The sequence below is a fragment of the Streptopelia decaocto genome (genome assembly GCF_964273445.1).
Source record: "Streptopelia decaocto genome assembly, chromosome: 3".
Classification (NCBI taxonomy): domain Eukaryota; kingdom Metazoa; phylum Chordata; class Aves; order Columbiformes; family Columbidae; genus Streptopelia; species Streptopelia decaocto.
The window spans coordinates 53,726,583-53,743,422 of record NC_138656.1 but is presented as its reverse complement, the minus strand read 5'-3'; the positions used below and the strand labels follow the sequence as shown (position 1 = coordinate 53,743,422).

The following is a 16,840-nucleotide window of genomic DNA, read 5'->3' as shown; positions in this document are numbered from 1 at the left end:
AGGTGACATTCAGGTGTTGATTGTGAACAAGGACAATCACTGCCTGTAAGGAACAGTCATGCTTTAAAAAAAGAGTAAAACAATTTAAATGCTAATCTTAATGTTATTTAATAATGTTCTGCATGAAAAGGCAAAATTTATTATTATTTATTCGTTTTTTTAAATAAAGACAGCACACTTATTAGAGAACAGTGGCAATTCCAAGTAGGCTTATCGCAACAGGAGTGCTAACGTGATTTATATGAGGCTCTGCAGTATCATCAGCAATTGTGATATTACCGGAGTATATGTGTTTGAATAACCATTTATATAGGAGGAAAAAAATTGCTTCTTTTACTTCTATTTTGTAATTCCAGAAATGTTTTCCTGGGTGGAATCTTTCCTATCTAGTAGGTGTGAGGACTTGTTTTTTTCAGCTACTATGTGTATATTAGTTACTGGAGTCAACACATGGGGTAGAAAGACACCATTTATTTTCTTTGGTATAAAAAAGTGTATTGGTATACACCAATGTTTGCTATTGTGACAATTTTTCATATATTTTTTAACTGGTTTAGTTTTTTTGTGTGTTTTTTGTTGTTGTTGTTGTTGTTTTGTTTTTTGTTTTTTCTTTTTTAATTCTGAAACCATACTAGAAATATCCTTATATATGCAAGTATGGCTGTTTGAAGCTGAATTCATTAGGTAAAGCTTCTCTGAGTGCTGTCACATGCCATCTATTTTGCAGACTGAGGCCAGGCAGAATAAGTTTATTTTTGTAGTTACAGGACTGATTGCAAAGTCACAGAGGTTCAGTTCTCTGTTGATGTGACCTCTGAATTAGAACAAACTTTGCATAAGGCTTGTATACGTTTACAGCCGGTGTGAACTGCTTTGCAAAGGGGCCTGATATGGCAGAGCAGCATATGCACAGAAGGAAAACTTGTTACAGAATATTTAATATGTATTCCTGACAACTGGGGATCTGCAGCTGGTCAGCCTTGGCATGGTTCAGCTCATGCCTCTCTCCCTGACTAGCTTTTAGACCTTGCAAGCGTGTAGACACAGGGCTTCTCCTTTTGTTTTTTTTTTAATTTTTCTGTAGTTATAAAGCTCATTTCAGATTAGGTCTGCATGAGAAACTTCCTGCCGTTGCTGGATCACTGATGATGTGAAATGGGGCTAGAACACAGGGGAACACATAGCTATGCCTGCTAAATACCAGCAAAATGGCTTGCCAAAGAGGAAAATAGTTTTTCTCATTGGGTGACAGAGGCATTGACACTGCAAAAAGCTCTACCTCTACAAAATGTTATCCCCTCTACCTGCTCAGTGGACAACAGATCATGTCAAATAGGTCTGACTTCAGACAAGGTGCAGTGAGTTGACTTGAGCAACTCCCAAGGAAGGCTGAAGGCAATTCGGCTGAATTTGCCTGAAGTTACATACAGCAGAGAGCAGGGTGGGAAAGTATTTCACAGCACACAGACAGCTTCAGCAAAGGATATCTATCTCTCATTCAGTGTTTTCATCTTGTGCTGCTTGCAAAGCCAGCAGGAACAGCAACCCCACGAGGGGGCTCTGGCAGCGCAGGTATCAGGAGCATCAACCCTTACAGTGAGCAGCTCCCACTAGTGCCCATCCACATCTTGCCTGTGGACAAGGCTTTAAGTAGGGAGCACTGCTTTTGTGGGAAGCGGCCTTAAAATAAACTGAAATATGCCTCATTTGGTGCTACATGAAAGCATCTCTCACTTCTCAGGGTCTCTAAAGCAGTTTAAATATAAGGGTGTTGAACTGGCATAGTTGTAGCTATAAACAGGATAACCAGAATAGTAATTCCCTTTGGGCTGCTTCCAGTGGAAGCAGTAAATATAGGGGGCATGACTGATAGCTGCCATATGATCAGACTTTGCCTGGATCATGTATAAATGAATGGTAACAAGGAAATTACTTGGATGCCTTGTTCCTACTAGATCTCCCCCAGCCAAAGACATTTGTACAAGCAATAGTTAAAGAAAGCCTGGTATAGACAAGATTTTTGAGATCAATCAAGCAGGAAAAATGATACCTTATATGAGAAAAATAGCTTCCTCCTACACAGAACTGAACACAGTGATGGGGAAGGGGCATTAAAATAGCATACACTGATCAAGAGAAGACAGCTGAGTTTGACCTCTTTATATCTTTTAATACAACCTCCATTAAAATTCTGAAGAGAAAATAACTGTGTAATGGTAATCATAAAAGTATCAGGAGAATATACTTTCCAGTTCAAGGAAATAATTGTCCCTACAATGTGTAAGAATAATCGAGTGGTGAAGGTCACTTAAATGCCATTATACATGTCCCCTGGAACAACCGCCTGGGCTCACTGGCAATAGCACCTGCCAAACACACAGTGCTTGACTGCTCACTGCTATTAGAAGATTACTTGCACTAAAAGAAACACAAGTGTAAATAGCCAAAGCAGCAGTGACGTAGGAGGATGACACACAGAAACAGCAGTGACAACTTCAGGGGGCTGCTGCTCACTGACTGGCAGCAGTGACGTGCTCCTTCGTCATGGCGCTGGGCTCACATGAGGACCATGATGTCTTCCAGCGGCTTTCGGGTCAGTGCAGGCACAGTAGCATCTTTCTTGGGATAACCAACGGGGAGCAGCAAGAGCAGCTTCTCATTTGCTGGGCGCTGGAGCAGCACCCGGAGCTGGGGGCCGCAGTTGAGGGGTGTGGAGGTCACAGTGTACAGACCTGCGTTCTGCAGCAAGACAGCCAGCAACAGAGTGAGACAGAGGTCTGGGCTCTGTATTTGTACCCCTTATTCCCTCCAGACCTGTAGACATTCTCCTATTGACTAGCTCAGAAACTACTGCAGGCTTTAGAACATCTGACTTGGTAACAGCCTAAATGGTACCATAAAAGTTACCTGTTTTGCTTACAGAGAAGCACAGCATTTCTCCTCTGCAGCAACAGCACATTCTGCCTGACATGTCTGTGTGCTGCACAGCAGGAGCCTGCCTGCAGTGCTCAGTGTCATGGTGGACTCCTGACCACAGCGAAGCTGAGGAGCAACTGTGAGAATATTACTGGGATTGAACCCCATGGGGTTCATCGGGCTACTCCAGATAAATATTTCAGTTCTTGCCTCCATACAGCTAGCAGGAAGATGCCTTATAGATTTGTGTGCATTGGTTCCTGCTCAAGAACTGTACCTCATGGGGACAGGGGCACAGACTCTGCCTCAGAAGTTGTCACAGGAGTCTGTCACCCTCTCTCAGAGGGACCAATGTTCTGGCTTACATCAGAACTCCAAAATAAGTCGATGTGTCATTCCTCATGCAACATCTCACAAAAGAACTAAACAATCTGACAAACAGTAAAGAGCTGGCATTATCTAAGATATGACAACACGACTGAGGCGCTGCCTGAGAGCTGCACATGTGGATTTCAGTCTCTCCCTCCATGTAACACACGCATTTTGGGAGGCTTTGAGAACTAAAAGTCAGCCAGGGAGAGGTGCTCAGGCAATGGGCCTCTCATGTTAAGTAATCTCTACGATCTTCTGAAGAGGGGACAAGCTAATAGTGGTGGTGTTGAATGTTATGAGTCCATGACTCTGTGTCCTTTAATGTCATTTGATTTATAGATCCAGCGCTAAGGAGCCTAACAGTTGGTAAGGAGCCTCAGAAATCCCAACCTGAAGGTGGGCTCGCTCGGGAGAAAGTGGAGCCTTGTCACCTCTGCTGCTTCTGACTAAGGCACTGGTGACACAGTACTGGCTCTGCCCCATTCCCTTTGCTCCCAGCTCCATAGAGCACTGTGCAGCTGCAGAGCCGTAACACCCCAGCAATGTGCTTCTGAGCTGCTCATTTATCAGATTTCCCATCCTGAAGATCCTCCTGAGGAGCAGCAATGCAGGAAAAGAAGTGTCACTCAAAACAGAATGGAGAAGAAATGGCAGTTTCTGGTAGGAAACTGGCCTAATATAAGAGGTGGCACCTTGCTGTTATCCTGCTGACAGGCCAAGTTAACTATCAGAATAACTTCACTATTTAAACACATGTATGAGTACATCAGATATAACAAGCAGAACTGAGCATGGAGAAACCACTGCTAGTGTCAAACATGCTGAGCTTTAGAAATCAATTCACTTTCAGAAATGCCTCAGAAAGACTGATTGAAATAGCACAGCCTGTTCTGTGAAAAACATCCCTGATTTTTTTTTTTTTTTCATTGTGTGCTAAAAATGACTTGAGGTTGAGCCATTTTTTAAGGATTACTTGAAAGAAGGGGCCAGTGTGGCAGTACACAGCCACGCTTGGGTAGGCTGCAGACCCTGTTAGTGCATAAGGCAGAAACGACAGGGGCCGAAGCCTGTTCCAGAAGAAGAGTGACAACTCTGGAAGCAAGTTGTATTATATTTTTCTTCTTGTTAACCAGTGCTGGGGATAGGAATCACCTTCCCAGATGTAGGCTTGCGCAGAATAACATTAAAACTCAAAATTAAGATGTATAGCCAGGAACTGGAGTAATGCACAAGACTGACAATGTTAAAATCTAAATTGGGTTCCACCCTCATTTGGACAGAATAGCTTTGGTATGTAATCCAAATCGATATATTGGCTCTCAGTATGTTCATTCTGTTGACCTACCTGCAGTGCAGCAAGCAAGATACCACAGGCAATAGAAACACTGATTTCATTGTAGTAGTGGGTCTTCTTCTTGCCATTTGGAAGCTTCCCATATATCTGCTTGAAAATGAGAATCAGATATGGAGCAGTATCCAAGTATTCCTTGATCCAGTTTGTTCTGCAAAAGAATAATGTTTAAGACATTTATTTTGCAACCTTTTCACTTTCCCGTAAGTCACGTTTGCTGCCTGCAAAGGTGCACATGACAATTATAGCAGTAGACTAAACTTAGAACTTTTACTGCAAAGGATTAAGTATTATCAGCTTAAATAGAAACAGTTCTTAGAAAAAAAAAAAAAGCAAGCTTGAATAGACTTCTCAATTTTAATGGATTTGGCTGAGGAGTTGATGCACTCGCTCTGAAGAGTAGAACTGAATAAAAACAGGAGGTAGTTCTTGACCTCTTATCTATGAACTGGCCTCATGAGCATTTGCCCTTGAGATTATTTAATTCCTGGAATTTTGCAGACTTGCAGCTCCACTTTCTATCAGCAGTGCCAACTTTTTTTTTTTTGTGATTGCAGGGAAAACTGGTGGCAGAAAAGTTCAAATCTTCTTGGTCGAAGGTTTAAAGCTAAATATTTTCTCACAGCGAAAAATGTTATTCTGTTTCTGGATATTTCAGCTCTATTACAATTAATTTGGTTCACAGTTTTTTCAATTACAGTATGTACAATTATGATGTAGGATTTAGACAACAAAATGTGTGTTTTCTGCTGTTCTCACTCAAGATATTAAAAATACTATATTTTGGTTGTTTACCTAGTACATAAGCACCTGAAAAATAATAACATTATGAAATAAGTAAGGCAAATCAACCCTATAAAGCTTTGCGCATAGGCTTCACTTGACAGGCCAAGACTCAGTAGACGTCTTCCCATTGTGTGAAGTTAGCAAGTCAGTCAGGCATTCGGAATAATTAAATATTGCATAATTAGGGACTTGCATAGGGACAAGCTTTGGGACTACCTCAGTTAGCAGCAAAGCTCCTAGTGACTTTCGGAAATCCATAGTTTGGCAAACAACAAGAAAAAAAATGGGACGAGAGTTAGGTCAATAGAAAAAAAAATAATGATGGGGTCAAATGCTTGGAAAAGTTTCAAGATGGAGAGTATATAATCCCTTTGACTGGAGGCAATTTTAAGAACCAGCCACCAAGGTGTGATTCTATGCACATTTTTGAGTTTTTCTTTCCAAACATGAATCTTAGAAATACATTAAGAGGGAGGAAGAAATGGAAAAGGATAGTAGAAGAATTCAAGACAAGTTTCATTTTATCACTTGAATTTTCTAAACTGTGGTGCTTTCAGTAATACTCCCATTGTCTTGAGAATGAAGATAAAGCCATGCAACAGGAAAGAGTGTGCTGAACATCTGAATCACTTATTTCATCCTTCTTCTGGTCAGATTGAAGCATGCGGGCATAGTGAGTTTTTCCTTTGTGTGCAGTCAGATGCTGCATCTCACCTGGACCTTAGAATAAGGAAGTCAGAATTAACATATAGATAATAATGTGTTTTCAGCTCCTGCTGGGTGGAAACACCACTTTCCTCAAACAGCAGTCTTTTCTTTCCAGCTGTAAATTCACAAAAGGACCACATTATAGAGACCCTGGCAACTCCCTGGCTGGGGCAGTCTCCAACTGTACTTTCGTTCTTTTTCTCCGATCGGGATGTGGGAAATATTTACAGCTGATCTTCTGAGCAGCACCAGAAAACTGGGGAGATTTTATGGAGTACAAGCTTGAAAGAACATTTTTAAAACAAGGTTTTAGAAATTGAGCTGAATAATTTCAGGTTTTATTTTCCTCCCTGAAATTGAGGAAAAACAAAAAAGGCACATGACTAAAATTTCCCTGTATCCCAGTATAGTCTTTCCCAGACTAAAACATCCCTTCATACCCCTTAGTCAATTGACTTTTTCATACCTCAATCTTTTCAGGTCATTAACCCATCTGTCTCCCATCCTTTTTTTGTAGTTGATTTCTTCTTCTTCTTCTACAATCTCACGAATCTTATGTTTTAAACATGGATCTTGCACTACCACAAAGGTCCAGGGCTCAGTGTGCGCTCCACTGGGTGAAGTACCTTCATATAAAACCAGGGAAAGATGAAAACCCAGAAAAGAGGCTGTTCAGTGGGAGGCATCAGCTTTTCCTCGTGGGTTTTCAGGCTGACCAACAAAGCAATGGGAAAGCAAGTGGATGAGGTGGGGAGAAAAAACCTGAGATTAATTCTGTCAGACAATCCTGTTTATTGCTTCCTTGAGGAATGAGAAGTCCCATCCAATGACAGAGATTAGTCCTTCCATACCACTGTCTTACAGGAAACTAAAGTTAGGGATTTGTAAAAATTCCTTTGAGGTTCTTATGATGAGGCATTGCAATATATGCACACAGTCATGCTACTGCATTATACCAAAAACAATACGTCATCTGAATATGCACCCCACTCTTAGACACGATTTTATCTGAAAGGCAAAGCTAATAATGGCTTTAAGGGAACCAAGGCGAAGTGACCACCCACAATCAGTGACTGACAAAGCTGAGGAGCTGCACAATGCCGGCATCTGCCATATAGCACACAGGTTTGAGCCTCTTGTCCCAGTGACAGCTGGTGTATGTAGGTGTGCACATATTAAATCTACACTTGCTCATTCAGCCCTGATCATTACACACCAACAACATTTGAGAATATTTTAACTGCCTACAGGATGAAAGCCAGAAGGATGAAGAATATAGTTATCTGTGTGGGTTCACAGATAATTGGGTAAAGTAGACTGTTTAGATCTTTCTAGCCCCTCATACAAATTTTAAAAATATTTGAATGCCTTGGACATATACACTATTTGCTTACCTAAGCACTGATTTGAGTTCAAGAAACACTGAATAAGCAGCTTGAACTGTTTTTATAGTAAAATGCATTTATGTCGTGAACCTTGCCTCTCCTCAGTTTGGGTAAGAACTGATGACATTTATGCTTTGCTTTATTTCTTTTTCTCTACACAGCCCTAAGTACTTCATCTGCACTCCAGGCTTGTTCGCTTTGCTGCATTTGCCAAAACATGCTCAGTGTTTTAATGACTCCCAGCTAATTAGAGAAAGATGGAGACTCTTTACAGTGCAGTAACAAAGCTGCTTACAGTTTGTTAAAGGAAAAAAATGCATCTCAAATGCTGAGAATCTCTATATTATTAATCTTGCTAGAGGCTCTTGAACTTTTTTCTAAGGCAGTTTGTGAATATTTTCCATACTAGTAGTGACTGGTTCAGAGAAAATGAGAAATAATGAGGGTCAAAACCATTCCTAGCTGAAGTCAATGTTACTAAAGCAGAGATGAGATTAGGCCAGGATGCGGCAGTAATGATTAGAAACACATAAATTCTCTCTCTCTCTCTCTCAAATTAAAAAAAAAAAAAAAAAAGAAAAAAAAAAGAAAGAAAGAAAAAATCCATTTCTGACATTCACTCAAATAACCTCAATCATGGTCTTCAGCATAGCACTCCAGTCATACGCAATAGTGGCCTAGCACTGAAGTTGAAAGGACTGGAAAACATTTCTTGTTCTAGACTGAAACTTTTTGCCCTCAATAAACTGCAACTATTCATGTCAAATATAATATTTTTCATGGCTGAGACAATTTCATCAATTTGTTTGGGGAAAAAAAAAAAAAAAAACAAACCAAAACCAACCACAAGCGAAAAAACAAAACCAACCACAACCAAGAAAACCACAAAACAAAACACAAACCCCCACACGTGATAAATATAATCATAATACATCAAATTTCAAAGCATGTGAAGTACACATGGCTTTACATTTTTGAGAGAAAACATTTCAATATTTCTGTTTGAAAGATGTCTAATGAAATTGTAGATCGATTTTATTTTAAACAACATATTTTAAAGCTAGAAAATGAAATGTTTTATTTTGTGCTGTGGAATTGCTCTTTTTCCCTTTTGGGTGCACTGCAAATACAAAGCAATTGGGAATGCCCCAGACCAGTCCCTGACATACTCAGTTCAAGCTGAGTAATTTCCAGTCAGTCAACAGGTATTCATTCATTATGGCTTACAGGTGAATCTATGAAAACCATAAGCCAAATGCCAATTGGCTTTTCCACATCACTTTTACACAGTTGAACAGTAATGCTGATTTATATTTTTTTTTCTTTTCAAACCTTGAACCACCCAGTAGCATACCTGCTGTTCTGATGACATTATCGATAACCTCCCTGGGGACCGGCTCATCACTGAGAAACCTGACAGACCGCCTCTTATTAAGAAGTTCATAAAACATCTGTGACCTTTTAATCATTTCGGCCTCAGAGTAACGCTCTGAGAAGAAGGGGACATGAGCAACATTTTCATCAAGTCCTTGCCACACTTCGTCAGCCTCTGCAAGAAAATAAAAGAGGTCAGGGATTTTTTTTTTTTTTTACTGGAGAACGCTGTTTATATCTTTGGCATTCATCACCATAACGCACTTTGGCCTGCATTGGCCTACACTGCACTTCTACACCACTAGAAAGGCAAAGTCTGAGGTTCCAGTTGACACAACTCATTGATCTCAAACTCCAGCTACTGAATAAACACCTTGTTTAAATATCAAGAGGTGGAAGGGTCCTGGCTGGCTCTATCAAGTGTGATTGACGAAGAAGTTATGGCCCTCTCCACTTCAGTGTCCAAGCCTGCTTGTAAAAATGGCTTACAAGCTGAAAAAGGTGGCCCACCTTTAAGACCACCTTTCTCAGTTAGTGAATGTGAACATGTGTATTCCTTCCTGAGCAGTCTAATAAGAAAAAATCAATTATATTACTGAAGTTGAGAGGGCTTAACTACCAATATGTGTAAAATCTTCTCTGAAGAGCTGAATGTCACATTCTTCCATATTCATGTTTCATAGCAGAAGCATTGCAAGTCCAGGCTCTGCACAAATGTGACTTTGTGGTTAAGTTCTTTGGTTTCACAATACTTTCAGCATAAGAGGAAATGGATGACAGGCATCTATACTTGGGATAACAACATATCAAATGTAGGATATTCTGTTTCTTGTCTTTAATTAAGAACTCAAAATGGTTCCTCATTTCACTGAAATCTGCCTCTTTGGGGTTTTTTATACCACAAAATGCATTTTCTATTGCCTCTAAGATCTCCTCTTTCTCCCCTGCGTTCCTGGAATCAGCAGGGACAGCATTTTTTGCAACTATGATGTGGCAGTTAAAGCCATTTAAATTTTGCATTTTGACTAGTCAATAGTATTGAACAATCTGCCACAGAGGGCTGAGTCAGGAAAAAGATATTCAAGCTCTTTTTCAGTCACCATTAGGCTATTATTCCAGAATCACAGCAATCTGCAGTGCAAATTCAAAAAGCAATTATTTCTGTGTTTTAGTAGTACGCGGTTGCCTTAGAGACCAGGCTGATTTTTTTTGTTCAGTTTATAAACAGCGGTGAAATATTCACAAGTGTGGCCTAGCATGTGCAAGAGGCTGCAATGTATCCAGTTTCATATGTTGAATCTAAACAGAATGATTCTGGTCCCCAAACAACATGCATTTCACTTTGCTCACAAAGAAGTCACCCAGGAAATTTGTTGTGTTTAGCATTTCATGCATGTATTAAGCACTCTTGGTCACAGTTTGCAAGGACCTGGCTCCGGAATAATGGGAAACAGTGATCCGTTGTAAAAATTATTTTTGTGGCCTTGCACATTCAAATTGAAAAAGAAAGAGGATGCCTCTTCCTAGTGTTCCTTTTGTGGTTTACCCTTAGTAAGGTACATTATTTACTATTAAATAGCCACTGGCTCACTAGGACTGGCCCGTTACTAGGATTCTGGTGATCTTCTCTTTCAGAAACTTTCACAACCCCTTTTTTGCTGTTCCTCCTCCCCACTCCGTGAAGGGAATACCACAGGGTTAAAAGGCTATGTTTACACTGGCAAGTTGTGTGGTGCAATAGGATGTTGACAGAAAGATAAGTTAATATTAGAAACCAAGCTTCCCAAGTGAAACATCCAATACCTTAACCAAATAACCTGTTCTTCTCTTGGTGTAGTTACTCATTCAGCTTTCATTTCAGTGAAAAGGGAGGAAGTTAGAAAAAAAAAACAACCTTCTAAACTGAGATTATCCATTCATTCAATTTAATTGACTAAATTAAAGGGTGAGGAAAAGTAGGTCTGCAGTTGTGGCTCTCAATTTTTAAGGGAACAAACTTGGGGAAGATAAGGGATTAAGAAAAATTACACGGGAGAACTCAGATTGAAGAACTCGGGGGTCAGAAAGCAGGGAGATTTGGCATGTCTTTAGATCAGAGTTATAAAATTAATCTTAGATGTAATCGGTTTAGTAAACATCTCAATTAAATGACCTATAGGCAACTAGGAATGGAAGAAAAAGTGGTCTTGTAAGACACGAAGTATAAAGCTTGCAGCATTACCTAAGGCCAAGACAACTTAAATTTTTAGAGATTTGTTTGCTTGTTTTGTGTTGTGTGGGGTTGTTTTTGTTTTTTCCATGCAAGTAGAAGAAAATAAAAGAATGGAAGCTTCTGTGTGGTAACAAGATGAAAAAAGACAAGTACTTTCAAAGTTATTGAACATGGGACAAAGGTGAGGTGACTAATGAGAAGGAAAGTGTGAGACTCACCATATCTGAGCTTAAGTTTTCTAAGCAAAACTTACAAACCTTAATACACTCAAAATGGGAATACTGAGGCAGAAAAACCCAGAAGTGAGAGAAGTGATACACAAAACCAAAACTCTCCTGGCATTTTTTTTTTTAATAAATTCATCTATTATTTATTCTCCTCCACCATGTGTCTACCATCCACTCTTAGCAGTTAACATTATCCATATGCTAAGCTAAAATCATTATCAGAACCATCTGTTTAGTGCCTGCTCTCTATATCTTTAATTGCTGTGTTTAGACATATTCCTGTTTGTATAGTCACATTATACAATACTATGAATGTCTTGTTTACATCTCTGTGCATTACATCATTTGATGGACAACAGACAACCTGCTAGTCAGTCTATTATTTTATTAGCCACATTCTCAAGGTTGCCATCAACTCTGTTGTACATTTACGATAGTCATCAGGCTTCCTGCTTTTTAAGCAAATCTGAAACGGTTTTGGCTCAGACATCCCAACTGAAATCTCATTTTAAAAGTACTATTTCTCTAATTCTATCAGAAATTCCTCTCTGGATATATTTTAGAATGATGTTTGTGTTCTTTCCAGCAGTTCATATGGGAGGTTATAATTAGCCTGCAAAACATGTAATAAATTTTGCTTCAGTTTGTAGCAAAAATTCTTACAAAGAGTTCCTAATAACATAAACTGACACTGAGAACAAGGTCTTGTAATTTCATTTCTGTTGACCACTTATTTTGCCTACACTGATGCTTCCCTGTGTTGCTGGCTCCCCATTGTATGTCACTAAAAAATTTCACTTGTACACTCCTTGGCTTTATGCAAAGACCACTAGATAATATTAACAATTAGTCCTGAGACCGATCCTTGAGAAATCTCACTCGTAACCTCAGTCTAGACCAACACATTTGCTTTCCAAACCAGCTCTTTCAGTTTCATCTCTACGTAATTGCTTCCTAAGCATAGAATTCCTCTCCAAGCCTCTCTTCCAGTGTAAAGGCATGATGCATAGGAAAACAATTAAAGGCATACAGAGAAAGCTGTCAGATCTTTGGACTTAAAATGCTGGGCAACTGACCCTGTGGTTTTTCACTTGATTAATGGCAGACCACTACACAATCTGCCACTACAGGAATCTCAGTAGTGAATCCAATCCTGAACTGAGTGTGTGGCTAATAGGGAACTAAAAGTGATGGAGTGTCTTACTACTGGGTGATAAATAGTGATTAGCAGGCTGACCCTGGAAACCCCAAGAATTGGTCAGGGATCTTAAGCAAAAGGAGTATCAAGTGGCAGAGCCAGACCCTGGAAGAAAAAAGCTAGCATCAAAATATCATGAAAATTACCTCAAACTGAAAAATAGTTGCAGGTTTCTTAAGATCTGCAGAGGAATGGAGTGTCCATTATGAAAAGAGAAGATTTGCTGGTCTACCTAGTTAAAGGAAAGCTGAGAAGTAGTTCCATTTGTCCCTATAAACCACAGGAGGGTATACACCAGGGCTGAAAAAGTTTCCTTTAATCTAACAAGAAACTGGAATGGGCAAAACGGTTACAGAGTAGTATTAAATAAGCTTGGGTGGGCAGACAGGCAGAGGAGGATTTTTAACCCATTGCATGAAGTTCTGGAATAGCCCTCCAGCAAGGTTAAAGAAATGGTGGTCAAAAAAGGCCAGTTTTCATGTTAATTCAACTAATGACAAAGGCTGGAGGTGTCTGCAGTAGCAGGGAGATAAACACAATGATGCATCAAGTCCATGTAAGTCCTGTGTTCCTAAATTACACAAAATATGAACTGCCATTGAATTGGAAAATTGAACTGTTACTGCCTCATTCATGTCAGTAGTATTATTAAAAGATATGGGAAACCTCTGAACTTGGGGAGAGAAGAAATACTTCTAAGTGGAAGAGGTCTGTTAGAAGAAGTATCACAAGCAATGAGCAGTGGAACACTTGGGCCTTTGTATAGTGCTTTGAAGTCCTTAAGTAGAGTATATCACCAAACTCCTCACAATTAAATATGTACTAATAAATGCCTTTGCTAATAATTTCTGCAACTGATCCCCAGAGTAACAAGCATACAAATAAAATTCAACCTTATCCTCCACATCACTGTAAACTGGGTCTTTATCTACCCTGTCCAGCAACTGTATTGCCCTGAATATATGACCAAGAAAGTGACCAATGTACAATAAGTTCCTTGGGCTAGAGACTGAATTTGTCTTTGCAACAGCTCAGATCTAATTGTGGAAACCTGAAGCAGTGGGAGACAAGGTACCACCATTTTGGGATCAGATGCCCACCACTGGAAGAGAGCCCTTGTGACTCATCATTCAAGACAAGGCTGAAAAATCTTCTTCATCTGTACCTAATTGGTAATCACACATTGCTTCATGCAAGACGTGGCCAGATATATAGACATAGAGACCATCCTTTCCAATCCATGGTACAACAATCTCTTATTCTGGATCTCGGAAATGAAAGAAAAGTTTGCAGGACAGATGGGTATGCAAACAAATCTGAAGTACTGCCAGCTAAGGCATTAAACAAATGGACTGAGCTAATGCTTTCCACTTAACTAAAGAAGTGGGTTTCTGGCTGCTCTGAGAAACATCCTTCTCTTCAGCTACGGAATGCATAACAGTGACAAGCTCAGGAGCACTTGGCCATGCCCCTTCTGCCCTTCGCTGCCATTAAGTGATTCTACTGAGTCTGCCCAAGCGGTTCGGCTGCTCACACTGAATGCTCTGCTGCCCAAAGGTATGGCTCCCTCTGGGGCAACAGCCCTGGTAGCACCACTTGAGGGAAGGTTCATGGGGCTGGTGTTGCCTCAGTAAGTTCAGTGTTTTTCTAACAGAGAGCTTTGCTCTCTTGGCAAAGTGCCCTCACTTTGGTCATGGACACGTATCAAAAGACTTGGTATTCAGCTGCCCCTTTCTGTCAGAAGGCTGTTCAAAATTCAGCTTGTTCACCTACAGCAGTCCTAGATTCTAGCTTTATACAAGGCCTTAGAAATGTTTCATCTCACCTAACACAAAGTCCCTTCAGAGAAACTTTATCCTTAAACACAGGCCAGCTTGAGATACTTAAGTAGAAATGAGCTTTTCTGATAAACATACATTAGTAGGGTAGCAGAATTTACACAGCAGGTAAAATATTCTTTACTATTAAGAAAATTTCTGTTAATATCCATGTTTCCATTTCAGCATCTCGTGCAGTCAGTGAAAATTCTAACACAGACAATAAGGTGAACGTGTTTTGATCCTTAGGTATACTATTAGTAGAGCAGCAGATCCTTACCAAGGTGGCCACATTCTCTTCTCACTTAGACTGGGCTTTCCCCTACCAAAAAAAAACTTCCCTAAGAATGATGCAATTATTTTAATTTCTCTAGAGATAAAAGACATGCCTGTTTTGTGAAGCTGTTGATTTGACTCACACACTGTTAAGGAAAATAATATTATTTGTTGTTAAAAGCAACATGGTAAGAAAATCTAATTTAATGTTGGATGACATGGTACATTGAGAGAAGTTTTATTTAAAAATAGATAAATCTCCTTTAGCAACAGCACAAATGTGTCTACCTACCTGCCATTTTTTGTAAGAAATTTTAAACTAACACAGTTTTGAATTTAGCACATGTATACAAACAACTAAGACATTAAAAAATAACATTTAATTTATGGAGTTGTGTCAGTGAAGCTCTTTGCTAAGAGCTAATAGGTTTGTTTATTTAGAAGATCTACATTTTTAAACTGATAGAAAGAGCTCTGGTCAAAGATGTCACTGGTAATTCATAAATTATCACTTGAGCTACCCACAGGAATTTTAATTTGCAGCAGTTTAACTTAACTAGTAAACCATTAGTGACAAAGGAAATAGGGCATAATTTTACACAGAAACAATTTTGTATTGAACTAAGGAAGATACAACATATTAAGTACTTGTTAAAGATGTTTTGTATATTTGGGAAATAGTCAACATGGTTTAAAATGTTCCAGGTATCAAATATTTCTGGAAACTGATACACAACACTAACTCAAAGTACACTAAACATCAAGAAATAAAGAGAAATAATGGTTCTTAGGGATAGGTACATGTGCAGAAAACCAACATATGTTTCAAGATTCCTAGAAGCAGACTTAGGGAATGTGTCATTATAGGCCAAAAAACACACAACAAGATTTTTAAACCAGCTTCAGGGGAAAGAAAAAAAAAGGGGGCAAGTTGTACTAACTGCAAGTTTAAAAACTTCAGAGGAACAGAACTCTATAGATTTTTATTTCACAAGGAAATAAAGGGAGTTTATGGAGAATAGTCAGCAACTAAAAAAGAGGAAAGGGCACATTTTTTGCTCAGACTTTTGTCCAAGCTGTGCATCAGAAATTACTGCTGAAAAAAGAGAGGCATTCTGTACAGATTCAAATATACAGTTGAGTGAACAGATTAGTACCATCATCACATTTTGGTTTTAAATATTTGATAAACACAGCTCCTAAATGATCTCAGTGCTAATCCAGCTAAAGTTCTCATGGACATTCTCAGAAGTCACAAATGTGGGACTTTTGTAACAACTGCAATAGACCCATTTCCATCTTTTCTGTGGGTGCTGAGACCAAATAAGTAGCACTGGATCGTAAAGTGGGATGAGATGTCTACAAAACCAGCTTGTAGACAGAAAATCTCTCCTCAGGTCTTCCCTTTGCTCACACTAATGAGGCCTGAGAAGAGGCTGGGGAGACTTCAGCGGTATCTCCTTTCTTTCCCTACATTGCCCACGAAGTCCCTCACAGGCCTGAGATCTGCTGTGCTGAGGGACAGAGGTCTTTGAAAATGCATTTTCTTTTTGCACTCTTGACTTGTGGGATCTGGAAGAAACAGACATTTATACCAAGAGTGACATGAGATGAGGACAGCCTCCTTTCAGGGAACTGACAAGCTTGGGGCACAGCGGCAGTGTAGCACTATGCATTGCTATTGCTGTGGAGAAGTCCAGAAGATCACATTTCCTTTACTCATACCAGCAGATAAAATTGAAACAACAAAAAGGCTCAGATGGATAACACTTTTCTTACCTTCTTCCTCTAAGCGGTGGTCATTGCCATCTTTCAAATCTTCATCCACCCATGGGCGAGATAGAGACTTGCTTTTAGTCTCAATTTTTTCCTTCTCTCCATTAATCTTCTTCAGTAATGCTCCAATCAAAACACATATAATGGCTATAAAGACTGGGGTTAGGGAAGAAAAGAATGCCATGACTATGGAAACGTGAAGCCTTCCTTCCAAGTTCAGTAGTTTCTCCCGAAAAGGAGAGGAAGAAAACGGAAGAGCAGAACAGCAGTAAGCAGAAAGGGGTGGACCCAAGGTTCAGTCCTTGACCCTATCCCGCTTCTACTTTTCAGCCACCGCCCCCACAGTCTCATTTGTGGTGTGCTTCTACTGTTAAGCAGACCGAGATTTATATATTTTCTGGGAAGAAACTGCTTAAAAACAGCAAGCAGAGGCATTAACCAT

At 39.6% G+C, this 16,840-nt stretch overlaps 1 protein-coding gene across 1 annotated transcript; it reads right to left on the bottom strand.

Annotated features, from left to right (window-relative positions):
• Positions 1-588: 588 nt before the first annotated feature.
• On the bottom strand, positions 589-16,615 carry IYD (iodotyrosine deiodinase). Its single transcript, XM_082048448.1, has 5 exons — positions 16,402-16,615; positions 8,873-9,067; positions 6,600-6,759; positions 4,634-4,790; positions 589-2,739 (listed from the first exon to the last, which is right to left on the bottom strand). Exons 1-5 carry the CDS (start codon positions 16,580-16,582, stop codon positions 2,557-2,559), a joined length of 876 nt encoding a protein of 291 aa, XP_081904574.1. The 5' UTR covers positions 16,583-16,615; the 3' UTR covers positions 589-2,556.
• Between the last annotated feature and the right edge of the window lie 225 nt (positions 16,616-16,840).

Bases quoted from the DNA above. Each gene is read 5' to 3' on its own strand.
- IYD (XM_082048448.1), bottom strand. From the start codon at position 16,582: ATGGCATTCTTTTCTTCCCTAACCCCAGTCTTTATAGCCATTATATGT. The intron at 9,068-16,401 runs GTAAGAAAAGTG...ATTTTCTTGCAG, and splicing joins CCACCGCTTAGAGGAAGAAG to AGGCTGACGAAGTGTGGCAA. The intron at 4,791-6,599 runs GTATGAAAAAGT...ATTCTTTTGCAG, and splicing joins AATGACCTGAAAAGATTGAG to AACAAACTGGATCAAGGAAT.